The 14753-nt window shown below is 37.9% G+C and overlaps 2 protein-coding genes across 6 annotated transcripts in view; both read right to left on the minus strand.

The window, feature by feature from the left end:
• Positions 1 to 14753, minus strand: part of chchd3a (coiled-coil-helix-coiled-coil-helix domain containing 3a) — an 84802-nt gene that overhangs the window by 62369 nt on the left and 7680 nt on the right. For all 4 annotated transcript variants that reach the window (XM_011491134.4, XM_011491133.4, XM_011491132.4 and 1 more), the window contains one exon: positions 12284 to 12377. In XM_011491134.4, the coding sequence (XP_011489436.1) occupies positions 12284 to 12377 (94 nt within the window). The remainder of the gene's footprint in view (positions 1 to 12283; positions 12378 to 14753) is intronic.
• LOC144989571 (uncharacterized) lies at positions 6017 to 11354 on the minus strand. 2 transcript variants are annotated; one of them, XM_078942274.1, is made up of 5 exons: positions 9609 to 11354; positions 8229 to 8322; positions 7774 to 7885; positions 7406 to 7665; positions 6017 to 6453 (listed from the first exon to the last, which is right to left on the minus strand). In XM_078942274.1, the coding sequence occupies exons 1-4, from the start codon at positions 9727 to 9729 to the stop codon at positions 7660 to 7662; spliced, it is 333 nt and encodes a 110-aa protein (XP_078798400.1). In that variant the 5' UTR covers positions 9730 to 11354; the 3' UTR covers positions 6017 to 6453; positions 7406 to 7659. The 2 variants fall into 2 exon arrangements, with proteins under 2 accessions (XP_078798400.1, XP_078798401.1); XM_078942275.1 differs by having other exon boundaries at positions 8229 to 8305; positions 9609 to 9770.

The raw sequence follows: 14753 nt of genomic DNA on the forward strand, positions 1-14753 counted from the left end.
TTATTTGTTCTCTTCTTTAATAATTTATACTATAAATGAAATTCCCTTTGAGGATTAACATTTTTTTTCAATTAGACTGAATTAATTATACAATCCTTAAGCACATGGTTGCAGGCGTAAATACTGTATATGCTTGTTGACCTCTTGGCGTTGTTATGCTTGACATTAAAACATGCACACACACGCACACACAATTTCTAAGCCTAAATGAAAAAAAATCTCTCTTTCTTAACTGCTTTGTGTAGGTACAAGAGTGCTAAGTGCTGAATTAAGGATAAACCAGTCAAACAGATTGCAGAGATTCCTTCAGCTTTAGCAATGACATGTACACCTAATAAAAGTATGCCCGATACCTCAAAGCTGCCGGCTGCCCTGCAACACACTGAAATGTCACAGAGCAGAAGGAGGAAAGGGACAAAGGGAAGGGAAGAAAAGAAGAAGAGTATAGAGAGAACGGGAGTTGTGGCAACATGACATGTTTGGCCTTATTTAAGTGAAGCAAAGCGCGAGGGAGGCAGAGTGGGAGAAAGAGATGGAGTGAGACCAGCCATGTCCAGTCTCACAGTCCACTGGGCTGCACACGTCAGCATACTTCATCCATCATCAGGCTCTGACTAACGCACACACAAACATAAGGGGAGCCTCCTAATGGCCTTTTACATTCACCATTTCCCCCACGATTCACGCCTCCCTGGCTGCACTGCTAATGCGTCCAAACTACCTTTACTTAAGAAGCTTTTACTATTTCAGCAACTATGACAGATGAAGGACAGTAGGGTTTTTTTCTTTACAATGGTACTCCCGCAGATCAGAAAAACAGCAAAGTGAACCTTTTTGACATGTCTTTGTTGATGTAAGCAAAATGGGCTCAAATAAGAATTTGACCGAATGAAAAGGCTCTTGTAGGATTTTGTGTGTAAAAAAGCACCTGGTGCTTTGTCACAAAGTTGGTGGAAAAATAGTGGAAAGTTTGGGACATATTAAAAAGTGACAAATGCTAAATTGGTGCTAGGATCATCCAATGAGCATTCTGCCAGAAAAATATTGTGTAAATATCAAATTGATTATTTCAGAAGTTTTGAAAATACTTTTTTGACATCTTCTGATGACCCTAGACTATAACATAAAAGAACGTGGCGGAGAAAACAGACAGCAACATGCACACATAAAAAAAGTCTTTCTTGTGACTTCCCCAAGTGCTAACCCAAGCAAAGACTGCTATCACTAGCCGGATGCCATCTGTCTGCTTCACCTCTATTGCTTTGCAGTCATTATTGCCCTGTCTCTGGGATATTGGACGCATTTTTCATTCGACTGTAGAAGATTGGCACAGTGAGGGAAAGGGGGGCTTTGATGTGGAGAACGTTTGAGTCAGACAAAGAGAGGAAGCATGACAGTCCCCAAACATGAGAGAGAAAAAGTATCATGTCTTTGGAGGATTGCTGGATTATTTTGGCCTGGCAAAGAGTAGTTTTAGATCACGCTCTGATCTTCGCTCAGAAAGAATCATTTTGGTCGTTCATTGGGCCGAGTCCGGAAAAAGACACACAAGAACCAGAGAGGAGTCATAAATTTAAGAGCCACAAAGTAGTACAACCTGTGTTTGACATACTATTTTTTTAGAAAGTGACCTAAAACAAAAATATGTATGTTTTCAATACTCTACTACAGTATATCGAATATATCTGGCATTTAAGCTGATGCTTAATGCTTTTTTAACTGTTAGCATATCAGCACACACCACCTGTCTTTCCCAAACACATAAAAAAACATTTTTGCTTGATGTCAACCTTCTATCCTTGGAAGATCCATTTCAATAAGGTTCTTGGGGAGTCTTGTATACAAGCAAAACAGTACAGCGTCAGTCAAGAAAGCTTTGGAACAAAACCATTTAAGGACCCAATGCATTATTAATGACAGCAATAATGCTGTAGAATGCCGGCTGTAAATATTTTATGGTCCCTAGAATGGGATCCAACACACGTGCATACATCACACATGAATGTGGTGCATTTCGGCAATATGAGGGGTGTTAAATTCAAAAGGGTGGTAAAGATATGGTAATAAATGTATGAATAAAAAGTAAGAAAAGTGATTAGAACATTGTGACAAAAGAGTTTCATATTTCTGTTGTTTAGGATAGACTAAACCCAGGAAAAAATTTCCTGGGTTTGATTGTTTACGGGGTTTGATTGTTTACGGTACTTATACATTCCCCAAGGTAACATAAATGCATCATTATTCTAATTTAAGTAATACTGGGTAGTTTTAGCCCTTTTTTTTTGGGGGGGGGGGGGGGGGGGGGTGTCCAACACTTAAGGAGTAAAACCCTGTTTTTTTTTCTTTTTTGTTTACAGGACAATGGGATCACAATAAGCAAATAGTTGCTTCAGGTCAAGAACAATCAGACAGAGAGCAAGTAGTAGATTGGTGATGCTTATGGTCCTATTGATCACTGCTTTGTTACAGTCACAACATGATGAAGATATAGCTAAGAAACAAAATGTAAAGACTTATCGATAAAAAGTAAATAGCAAAAATCGAAAAGCAGAACATTTGCAAATGAGAGCCTAAAACAGTGTGCTAAACTGCAAAGAAAAAAAATATATATATTAAGAATTAGGTATGTTTATGTTTTGAAAACCTACCCACTTAATAACAATAAAAAAACAACAACAAAAAGACTGAACAAATACAACTATGTTAAACTCTCTGTGGGTCTGATCCCCAGTAATAAGAAATGTATTGCTTACTTTGAAGGGAGGCAAAAGCTCAGACAAGGTCAATGTTCTCAATTAAAAATCTGAAATGTAATTATATTGGACAAGCCACCATAGCCTGCTAGCCTTGAAATAGTAGCCAGCATTTTTCTAATACCAACTAACCTTTAAGTGATATGGCCATTCAAACAAGAGGATTGTACATAGAATAGTGGAGGAAGAGAAGACAAGGTGAGAAACCCAAATTAAGGATTGAAAGCATAAAATTTGTATAGAGGAAATATACAACATTTAAAAAATGAAAGAATATGAAAAAAGACAAAACAAGAGGGGCAGAATGAAGTTAAGTGTCCCGAGAGTAAATAAAAGTAAAAAAGTAAGTAAAAAAAATACAAAATTAAAAAAACTGAACAAATGGTGACAAAAGATGTATTAGGTTGAGGGAGAAGAAAGGCTACGATTCTCTACCCTCATCTTACCTCCTCACCCATCCTTTTCTGTGCCGTTCTGCTCTGATGCCTCACAGAGAAGCAGCAGAAGCAAATCTACTTTGCACGCCCACTTCCCCCTACAAATCAGTTTAGGCTGCACCTAAATAAAGTCAGAACTTAGAGCCCTTAACTTGACTTCTTCCAGAGCAAAATATGCAAAGCCAGATCACTGGGGTTCACACATTTCCCTAAAGCCGAGCAAAAGAAACGTGGTCTAATCTAAATACCAGAAACCCTCACATTCTCAGAGCCTAAGCACTACGAATAGTGCAAGAGACAGAATAGAGAAATTCTTCTTATTAAATGATCTTCAATTCAGACACAACCAGCAGGGTGTGACAAAACTGAATTATGAATGACTCCTGTTTGGTTTTTGTGTATCCTGGAGCAACTTTTAATAAATGAGAACAGAAAAAATATATATAATACGCAATATGTAGATTCATTTGAAAGACCATGACAATATAAAGTGTCTACTACTCACACTTAGGTTACACTCTGTAGTTACTGCAAAAAAAAAAAGTTTTTCATTTCTCTATTTGTTAAGACAACTTCATAAATTGCCAAATACATTTGGTCAAACAAAAAGCAGAATTAAAAAAAAGAAAAATACAGTCATGAATTTTGATTATGAGGCAGTACAAGAAGAGTGTCAAGCTATGTTTATACCGCCTTTGGCAATGTGCGTTCAAGCAACCACTTTCTATTTACATGGTCGGAGTGTTTGGGCATGTTTGTCTGTCTTGTGTATGTCGTGTGGTAACGTTATAATGTGTTTAATTTTGTTGTTGTCGGTTAGGAGTGGTGTTGAGTTTGGGATTGGATCCCTATAAGCATAAGCTTCTTCCAATCTCCTTTCAAATCAAATTTTCAAAGTCTTGTAAAGACTTATTTTATTTTATGTAATTGTTGTTTTGATTTGAAATTAAACATGATTGATTGATTGATTGATTGATTGATTGATTGATTGATTGATTGATTGATTGATTGATTGATTGATTGATTGTCTGTGAACGCGTGCAAATGCTTGCAAATGCTGTCTACGTACAAAACACGCAGCCATTGGACACACGTTGAAAGTTAAACCAGGTCGAACTTTGACCAATCAGGGCTTCGGATTTGGTAGTGATTTTCATTCACAGAAGTGCCAGCCGTTTGAAAATGAATCATGGAGGAGGAAATAATTGCGGTTTATGCCCGACTGGGATTACATGACACCACGTTTTTCATATATCGGAATAGAGCTATGAAAGAAAAAGCCAGAAACACAATTCATGAGATTTGCACCTTCCAGCTGGGTGGAAAAAGCACTTGCTTATTTATAACAATAAATACAACTTTTTTTTTAACTGCATGTGATGGAACTTATGGGTGTTTTTTATTATTTTTTATTAATCCTGTAGTTTAAGTAAAGTTGCAGACACACCAATGATGCTTTTTTTAATGCTATATATAAAAAGAAATTCATCATTTCCTGAAAAGCTAGAGTTTCACCCAGTAAATTGCTTCTAGTGTGCGCCTCAAGTTGAGATGAAATAACATGAAGGCTTTGAGATGACATATTTTAGGTTTTGGCTTCAAAAAATAGCCTTGGATCACAATGTGCAGTCCAAAGTATTATGGAGTTATTTCAGTCTCAATAATCAGAAATGCACACAACCGGTTTTACAAATACACACGCTCCGATTCACAAATGTCATTTTATGCAAACGTGAAAAATAAATTCGGAAATACACACCCTGTGTTTCACAAACACACAGATTGTGTTTCACAAATGCACACTAAATGTTTTACAAATGCACAATAAGTGTTTCTCACAAATGTGCACACTGTTTTTCACAAAAACATTTTAGAAATTCACAATAAATGTATCAGAAATACACAGTAAGTGCTTCACAAACGTGATTTTTAGTTACACATGTGATGTGAACTCACAGATCATTCGAATTGCAGACTGTGCATTCAAAATCCCGTTCTCGTTTGTGAATCTCCCCGTGTGTGTGAGAGATTTTTCTACGGTGAATATTGAGACTCATCTGACGGAGCGGGTCAACTAATGTCACCATTGGCTAGTGAACCTGTCAATCAAACTCATCGGCAAAGCAGGCGGGTTCGCTTTTGGCCAATCGAATGGCCCCTTACACTTTCTCTACGCTTTCTGCAGGTGGCAAAAGCTCCGCCCATATTTGATTCTGTACCAGTCGGTCGTTAGCGTGTTAGCCTTAGCATGGCTTGTCGGTTTATTTGCCTTGGGTTGTCAAAAATTACTGGCTTGTGCAACTTTTCAGTGGACCTGGGAGCAAGGCAACAGTGGTTGAATGCAGTTGACATAGAATCCATCGAACTCTGTACTGGTCATGAGATTTAAAATGAATGTTTCACTCGGGATTGTTTGTACGTTATTCTCTTAGCTTTCATGCTAGCGTCATTTCAACACTCAGACACAGTTCCCTTCGGTCGTGATCATCTGAAGGTGGAGGAGAAAAATCTTTAACTTCCACAGAAGGTTTTGTGGAGAAACTGGCATCACTTTGCTCCGTACCACGCAGTGGGACTACATTACCTCAAGTTCATCTCACTGTCAATCACAGACGCCCAATATACACCTCCCCTGCTCAGCCCAAAGTCACTTTGATGGACCTTAATTTTATTTTTTTAATAACTCAAATGTCATTGATTTTATATTGTAACCATATACATATACACCTCTTGGCCAGGTCACCCTTGCAAAAAAGATCCTCATCTCTCTGGGTTTTATAGCTGGTTAAATACTACACAACAAAAGATGGTCATAGAACAACAAAGTGCAAACATTCACCCTTTATTGCAGAGTAAAATTCAGTGAAAACATGGACAGATTAAAACATCAAAATTTAAGCAAATGTGGGATCTCTACTGATTTGAATTTTATTTAAAGTGGAACTAATTTTCATAACTTCCTTACATACAATGAAGTCCCTTGAACAATACAGCAGTATTGATTTGAACTCTGTCTTACTCCCCTCAGTCTCTCTTCTTCTGTATGTAATTATGTCGCCTAAATTAAGTTCTAAACAAACGGGACAGTAAAGATGTAGGTCCACTCCCACACGGTCTGAATTAAACAATGGATTGATGTCGTCTTGCAGTTCCAACATTTGTGGACCCAAAAGAGGACTGTCCCATTCCAGGACATTGATCCCAGGATGAGGTTCAGCCATGGATCCACTCTCCTCCCATTCAATCTCTGGAACCAGCATACCCTGACAAAAAAAAAAAAAAAAAAAAGATACTGTTTATGAACAGCACTGTTTTTTTTAATGTTTTAGATTATGTAGGAACAGAGACCCACTAATAATGACTTATATTGTTTCTAGCAGGCAGACCTAATATCTCCATAACTGTTTATAATTTGCAAATAAGTGACTCTTAACAAAGTAGTGAGATTAGTACAGCTGATGGCTCATAATGCCAAACATTGTGATGCATTTTGAACTTGCAGATGTGCTATTCTTCCTACTTGATTTAAAAAACCAAACAATTTAGGGAAATAGTTTGCACCACACAACAATAATACTTTTCATTCATTTTTGATGAAAATTCCTTGTAGTCATTGTGATTTCATCATACTGTTCTTGATACTTTCCACTTTAGTCGAACTGCACACAAATCAGTTGTCCAGTACAGTGAGATTAAATAAAGCAGGGTTTTTCAACCAGTGTGTGTGCCGCGGGAGATGGTCAAGTGTGCCGTGGGGAATTGCCCTACTTCACTGATCTGAAATCATTTTCCATCTCCAGGAAATCAGCTCTTTGTTAATCCAAACAGGCACTGATAAAACACTGAGTAGTTAGGAATATAAAAGATCTTAAAATGACTTTTTCTTTGTGTTTATTTAATTCTATAAAATACATTTTGATAAGGTTGACAGTACCGTGATTTAGCTGCAGCTATAACCTTGTAAGGAAAAGTCCCGCCCCTTTAACTGTCTCCACCAATCATTCTTGAAGGCTTAATCACATGTCATCAGTCTGACCAATGAGAAGTGGTTAAAGTTTTCACTTCCTTGTTTTTAATTCTGCTGATAAAGTCGCTCAGTTATAACAAAAATACCAGCTAAAGCTTGTCTTTAGCGGTGTAACTTTCCACAGAGTCCGGTGTCAGACCGTGGAACAAGAGAACAAAGGTTGAAAAACACTGAAATAAAGCACTTACCCGGGGATCAGAAACAGGGTTCTGGGTCAAGCCCAAATGCCACAGCTGATTTGGTGTCATGCTTTGCTCCGTCCTGATTGGCTGTCCCACGCGTCACTAAAGACATCCAAACTGGCCTGAATGCGTGGTAGGAAGATGTAATGGCAGCAGAATACGTGATGTTACTGATATTGAGCAAGTCTTGGTCCTCAGGAGAGTGCAGGATGTTGTAATATAAACCAGTAACAGTCATGAAGACATCACACCAGAGGAGCTCAATCCTGTATTTGGAAAAAAGCAAAAAGAAATATTATATTGTCAGATTTATTTTTAATACATCATTCACTTTTATGTATATATTAAAGCATCTAAAACTAGGTTCAACTCACCGTTGATTGTGTGTACACTTTTCCCACAATGAAGCCGTTTGTGTCAGTTGTACGTACTGTGAGCATTAACTCGGCTATGCCCACGTTTTCTCCTCCGTGATCTCCTCTCATCCTGACAATAACATGAAAATCAAGTCTCAAACACATAATTACAAATGCATCGCCAATACGGTACACATCAACTTAAAATGTAATGTTCTTATGTATGATGCCAATAAGTAGAATTTCTAGGTTAGATAAATTGCAGGAGTGGGTTACATGTATCACTGGGGAAAAAAATGAGGTGAGAGAGACTGTTAAGGGGGGGTAAAATGTTATTCACGAGGGGAAAGTTTTAGAGTTGGCTTTGTTTTCAGAGGAGTCTAAAAAAAGTTATTTTATTTTTGTACAAAAAACCAAGTACTTATACTGCCTGATATGTGAATAAAAGATTTCTTTATGAAAAACATGAATACCTCAGAGGTAAGCCATAAACGTTCACAGCGTCACTGAAGAAGGCCAAGTGGGTGTCTGCACAGTTGTTCTCTGCTATCTTCTCAGGTACAAGATCTATGGAATACAAGTACAAATACTTTCAACTGACAGATATTTACAGGGGCAAAAATGCTAAATTCCCAATTGACAGGTAAAACAGTAATACAATAGGATGATAAAATATGAAATAGAATAGAATAGAAAGGTATTTAGGATGTCACGCTTCAGCAATTTCTAGAGAATAAATAAAAACACAACAAACATGGATGGATCATTTAGCTGTCTGAGATTAAATTACATAATTTTCAAATATTAGAAAGGGGAATTTTTTAAAACACTCTTGCTATGATAACTTGAGCTTGTAGTAAAGAACAGCTTTAAAAAAATATCAGAGACAAGACACTGATCACAGGAAGCCTGTGTGTAATACTTACAGTAACTTCTACTCAAATCACTGTTGACAGCAGATTTCTCCCATCCGCCCTTTCTGTGACTACTTATTGACTACAAAACAGCCTAAAAACACAATGTTTGGGATTCTTGTCATTTTGTCATTGGAAGTAAAGATACGGGGAATTTAGTGGCTGTCACTCTGACACAATCTCATAGGGCTGGTCATCACAATGAATACGGGTTCTAACGTTAGAAACGTTAATGAGGCTTCTTTCATTCTCAGTGGATTCATGTATGTTATGTTTAAAAAAATGCCGTTTTCATGAATGTCATATGAATTAACTTTGTTGCACATATCCACCCCGTCTTAAAGTCTGGGTTGTGAAAAGACTGTCTAACTTTAACCCGGATCGCGTTTACATAAAGGCAGCACACGGGACAGCTAACTTACTAGCTAGTTAGCATAGCATCAGTGTTTAAACAAATCCCCGTCTCTAAATCAATACTTTTTATTAAACTTTCTGTGCTGCTGTAAATCCGGCATGTTTTCCCCTTGGCTCCTTATGAATCATGTTAAGAACCTACATTGGCTGTATATCTAGCTTGAACCGACGCGCTAGCTTAAACTTCCCTCACACTCACAGGGCAGGCAGACACAATTTGAGTCGAAAGCCGGCTAGTTTCGAGGCCCCTGGTTGGTTGTAGTTACTCGTGTTGTGTGAAGAGCTGGTATGCCAAGTATAAAACTTGACAAAACCATCATAAGTCCTCCCCCGCTTTCATAAAAAATATGACCGCACAGGCTAAGCTAAGCTAATTTGCGGTGGGGGTACTCTGCAAACGACTCGGCTGCAGTGTTCATAAAGCATTCACACATGTCACTTGGCTAAGGAGACCGCTTCAACTTAGTATTCAATAACATTACAAGATGTACAACGAGGGAATGATAAAATAAGTGCATTACTTACGGGCTGAGACTGTTCCCGTTCTGAAGACCTCTCCGCCATGTTTGCCGCCCGCGTCCTCCCAACTGCCGTGCTGAACAGCTCCCTCCCTCGTCAGTTGAGAGTGAAGAGTGTAAGGGGCCATTCGATTGGCTAAAAGCGAACCCGCCTGCTTTGCCGATGAGTTTGATTGACAGATTCACTAGCCAATGGTGACATTAGTTGACCCGCTCCGTCAGATGAGTCTCAATATTCACCGTAGAAAAATCTCTCACACACACGGGGAGATTCACAAACGAGAACGGGATTTTGAATGCACAGTCTGCAGTTCGAATGATCTGTGAGTTCACATCACATGTGTACCTAAAAGTCACGTTTGTGAAGCACTTACTGTGCATTTCTGATACATTTATTGTGAATTCCTAAAATGTTTATGTGAAAAACAGTGTGCACATTTGTGAGAAACACTTATTGTGCATTTGTAAAACATTTAGTGTGCATTTGTGAAACATAATCTGTGTGTTTGTGAAACACAGGGTGTGTATTTCCGAATTTATTTTTCACGTTTGCATAAAATGACATTTGTGAATCGGAGCGTGTGTATTTGTAAAACCGGTTGTGTGCATTTCTGATTATTGAGACTGAAATAACTCCATAAAGTATCCTCTGGCCAAAATACCACAGGGATGCGGTACAAAGTCATCCTTTTCAGTAAGCTCTTTCTTTTCAAATCAGTGTTAGATTTTTGCACTAGCACACCACTTCTGAGATACAGCAAATGTGCTATGATTTGTGTGGAGATAAAATGGGAAGGCTGAATAACTCTGTTCTGAGCTCACTCTGTGATGTCACAGTGTCCTGCACAAATAAAAAAAACTGAAATCTGGTATGCAAGAGCTGAAGCTGCAGAAGCCTGCAGACGCATATCTAAACACCTTCAAGAGGGCCGACTTTACTTTCTTTTTCCAATTAGCTTTTTATCTGTAGAAGGATTTTGTCACAGTTCCACATTTTAATTTTTTTAGACATTTGTTACAAATCAGGCAAAATATTTTAGTTTCTAAACAAACTGTAATTCACCATTAGCCTTCCCAACTGCCAACAAATACATTTCACATAACAAGTTAAAGCAGGAAAAAAAATGCTTCTTATTTTTTAAATAGAGGAACAAAAACATTAAAGCACTCAATCATGATTGCTTTTTCCCTTTATTGCTTAGTCAAATTTTAGAGGAACACAAAGCTTGTGCCAGGTAACAAACAAACTCAAACCTGGGAATTCTTGGTTTTTCTGTTAACTGGCAGGAAAGTGCAATTTGCAACATATTCCTGTAAATGGGCATCGATAAAAGCTGCAGGGAACGTAAAAACATAACTTAGAAGACAAATCAATAGACAAAGAATTTCTCAAAACTGTTTGTTACAGTTTCCCTGAAAAACTCGATCCGTGCTTTTGTTTGTTCCCACAAACAAAACCCTTTTAATATTACTGAAATAATAAGGGAGGGGGAAGTTAGTCGGAAATGTGATTTGTTCATTCAAAAGAAATTGCTGGCAATCATGTAGGTCTATGAAGAAAAAGGTGCAGCACAATTATCCTACATCACGGCATGTACACCTACCAATAGTGGACAAAAAGAAAAGGTAATTCAAGGAAGAGATAGCACGAATAAAAAACATAAAAAGTTAATTTTTTTCTTCAGGCGGGACTAATAGATCACCCAATCACCCACTCAGCATAGTGCCCTCCTCTCTTTGATGTGATTAATTGATCCCAATGAAGGAGCGGATGAGAGGAGGGTAGATAGAGGAGGAAGAAAAGTGCTGATGTACTTCGGAAGAAAGGTAAATTGGAAACAGTGAGGATCGGAAAGACTGCTGCTGACCTTTCTGACTATTAATGAAGGCAGCAAAATAGAACAGAAGCAAACGCTAGTGTGGTAATCTGATTCAAGCCAGGAAATCAGAATAGAAAGAAATTAAGAGGGGTAAAGAATACAATTCCTGCCCCTCTGTCTCTATACAAAGTGGCAAAATGCACTAAAATAATTTTAAAAAAAATCTAATTTTGATAGAAAATTTCTAGCAACACCTTAAAGATCTACACCGATCATCTTTTGAGCTCTTTTTAAAGCTTTCTCAGTGGTCTTTCAATTATGATAATGCTATTTTTAGCCAAAATTTTTCTAGGACATAATTTCTGCAGAGCGGAAATTTACCACCAAGTTATGGGCGGGACCATTGGCGCGGAGCAACCATACCCTCCCCATTTCTCCTTCACGATGCTGAGAGCTCTCTGTTTACACTCTATTCCGCTAGCTTACAGCCCCTCATAACTACAACCCAACATTAGCAATACAACAAAAATGGGGAGCAATATTGGAGCTATCCAGCTGTGGAGTTTTGAGCCAGATGCCAGGAAATGAAGACGTACGTAGATCTAGTCGTCTACAAGTGGATGCACCACAGAGGTGCAGACCACCCAGTGTATTTTCTATGTAATACACTCTTTTTCAAACAACCTTTTTTCCTCTGCTCACAAGTTGAATAACGAAATACTCAAACGCAAGTTTAAAGTTAATTTTCTTGATATATGTCCTTTATCATCAGATAAGTGCTACACGAACATGTTAAAAACACCTTACCTTCAATTTTAGAGAAAGAAAGTGTGTGTAGGGTGTTTGTGTGCATGCTGCTAACCAGGCTTGCATGTCTTGCTCTGCTTTAACCCTCTGTTGCTTCAAGTTTTTATGCAGCTCATCAGTGATCTTCTTCTTCAGAGCCTCCTCATCAACTGGAGACAAAAGGACAAAAAAAAACAAAAATAGAGATGAGAAATAAGAAAAAATATGGAAAATCTTTAACATAGACTTTTGGATTTTATCAACACTAAAGAAACAAAAAGGTTCATGAAGTTCCCTTTATTGCTCCAGAGCTTTTTCTAAACTTCCACATACACAAAAAAGAGATACTCACATCCTTCATCCTTAAACACAGTACCGTACTACCCTGTCTACATATATTCATGTCAGGGACAGCATACTTGTAAGACTCTGTGTCCTCAGCGGTCTATCTTGGCAGGTAATTAAGCATGAAAGTAAAGACGCCGGTCGGTGACCAGACCAAATCGTGCTCTGAAGACAGAAGTGGCGTGTGGTGTGCTGCAACACTGCAGTAATGGAAGTGTCTTAGTTTGTCAAGATTGCTCTCCACTGCATTAGTCAGATGGGATAATCCTTATTGTCAGAGTCTATTATTACCTGGTAACAAGTGGTGACAGCAGGGCACAAAAACCTCATTACACTCAACCACGATTAATACTAAGAGAAAACAGTACAAGCCAAAAATGTGTAAAGCCAGATCTTTAATTAGAAAGAAAAACAATCGTGTAATCTGCTTCTAGCACTGGATTGTTTGCAGACTAAAATTGCATTAAGGATTTATCATAGTCTCACATTTTTAAAGATCACAACCAGATGTTGAACTTATGCCATCTCTTTTAGCAAAGGATATTGGTACGAGCAGAACTTTTTGGACTTCTGCATTTATTTCGAATGGATATATTTTGAAAGCTTAAGACAAAAGCTACGTTCACACCGCCCTCGACAATGCAAGTGCAAGAGGCAATTTTGATGAAAAGTCTATGTAAATGCGCGTTTCGAGCTCTCACATGTAGAGTGAGAGCTAGAGTAGAGTAGCTATCCACATTTCTACGACCGATTTTGGGCTCTACATACATAACGCACAAGCACTCGAGGTGCGTTGAAAATTAAACTAGGTCCAACTTTGACCAATCAGATTTGGTAGTGACATATGGATGATGTCCTTTTTAATTCACGGAAGTGCCGACCACTGAAAAGTGATAATGGCGTAGAAATTAGTAACTGCATTTTGCCCCCGAACAGAATTATACAACAGCAGGTTTTTGATCTATTGCAACAGAGCTGTGAAAGAAAAAGCCTGGAGGAAGATTCACGAGATTTCCACCGCTTTTACATTTCCCATTGCCTCTTCCAACTGTAGGTGGAGGACATGTGATAGTTAACAGTAGATTAAAAAAAAAAAAAGAAGAAGCATTCAAGAATCTGCATTTGGTGCGTTCTTGACTGCCCGTCACACAATGTTTAAAACATTTCTCAATCAGAAATTTTAAATGGTCGTCCTTTAATAAACACTGTACTTCTTAAGGAACATGTGGAAATGATACAGTATGTGTCAAGTTTGTGACACTTGAACTTCTATAGAAAGTTGGATTTGACTTGAATGATAACTTTAAAACTTCTGTATTTAAAAAAATGTTTCCAGTTGGAAACCTAAAAAGTCTTAAGTGGACAAGGCTGGAACAACACAGCTTTATATCAACCACTACAACAAAAACAGGAAGTAACGAAGAGAATACAACGTTTCACTGCAGAGTACATCCAAAGGCTGCTGTCACCCGTTATGAAGACCGTGAAAAATATTATCCATCATGTTTGACTGCACTCAGAAAACCCATTGATCTCACTGCAGAGGAGATTGTGGTTACAACTCTATTAGGAGGAAACAGACAACCTATGGGTCTGGAGTCCTGATGGAGGTTCTGCTATAGGGCGTCTGTCGAAACAGTATAATTTAGCACTAGGAAAAGTTGAAACTGCAGCACAATTTGATATGATTGCTACTAAAATAATTTTTTGACTACGACGCATTTAGAAATAAATTTTTACATAACCAAGTTAAAAGAAAACACTGATAAAACTACACAATAAGGACCTTAAAGACAGCTTGATCATTAGTTTTAGCTTTGGGGCTAGATGAAGAGCAAAGAATTTCCACAAAATAATACAGAGAGGAAAGACTAGATGTGCACACAGCAACAACCAACTGAGGTATTTAGCTCAGAACTAAACCAGCAGGAATGTAATTTTCAGTTTAACACGTGAAGTTAAAGCCCACACAACAAATTTAGAATATTATAAAGGTAAACCATGCTGCTAATTACAGAAATTCAAACATATATACAAATGTAGCATAAAAGCAAGTTAATTGTGCTTTTTATGTGACATTGTACTTCCCAAAGACTTAAGTTGGTCTCCTGATTTCCCTGTTATGACAGCAACTGCTAAATGAATATATTATGTGCACTGTTTATAAAGTTCTTTTGTTTCAAAAAGCTATACAATATTTT

Source organism: Oryzias latipes, chromosome 23 (assembly GCF_053564925.1).
Source record: "Oryzias latipes strain Hd-rR chromosome 23, Olatipes_Hd-rR_3.1".
Lineage (NCBI taxonomy): Eukaryota > Metazoa > Chordata > Actinopteri > Beloniformes > Adrianichthyidae > Oryzias > Oryzias latipes.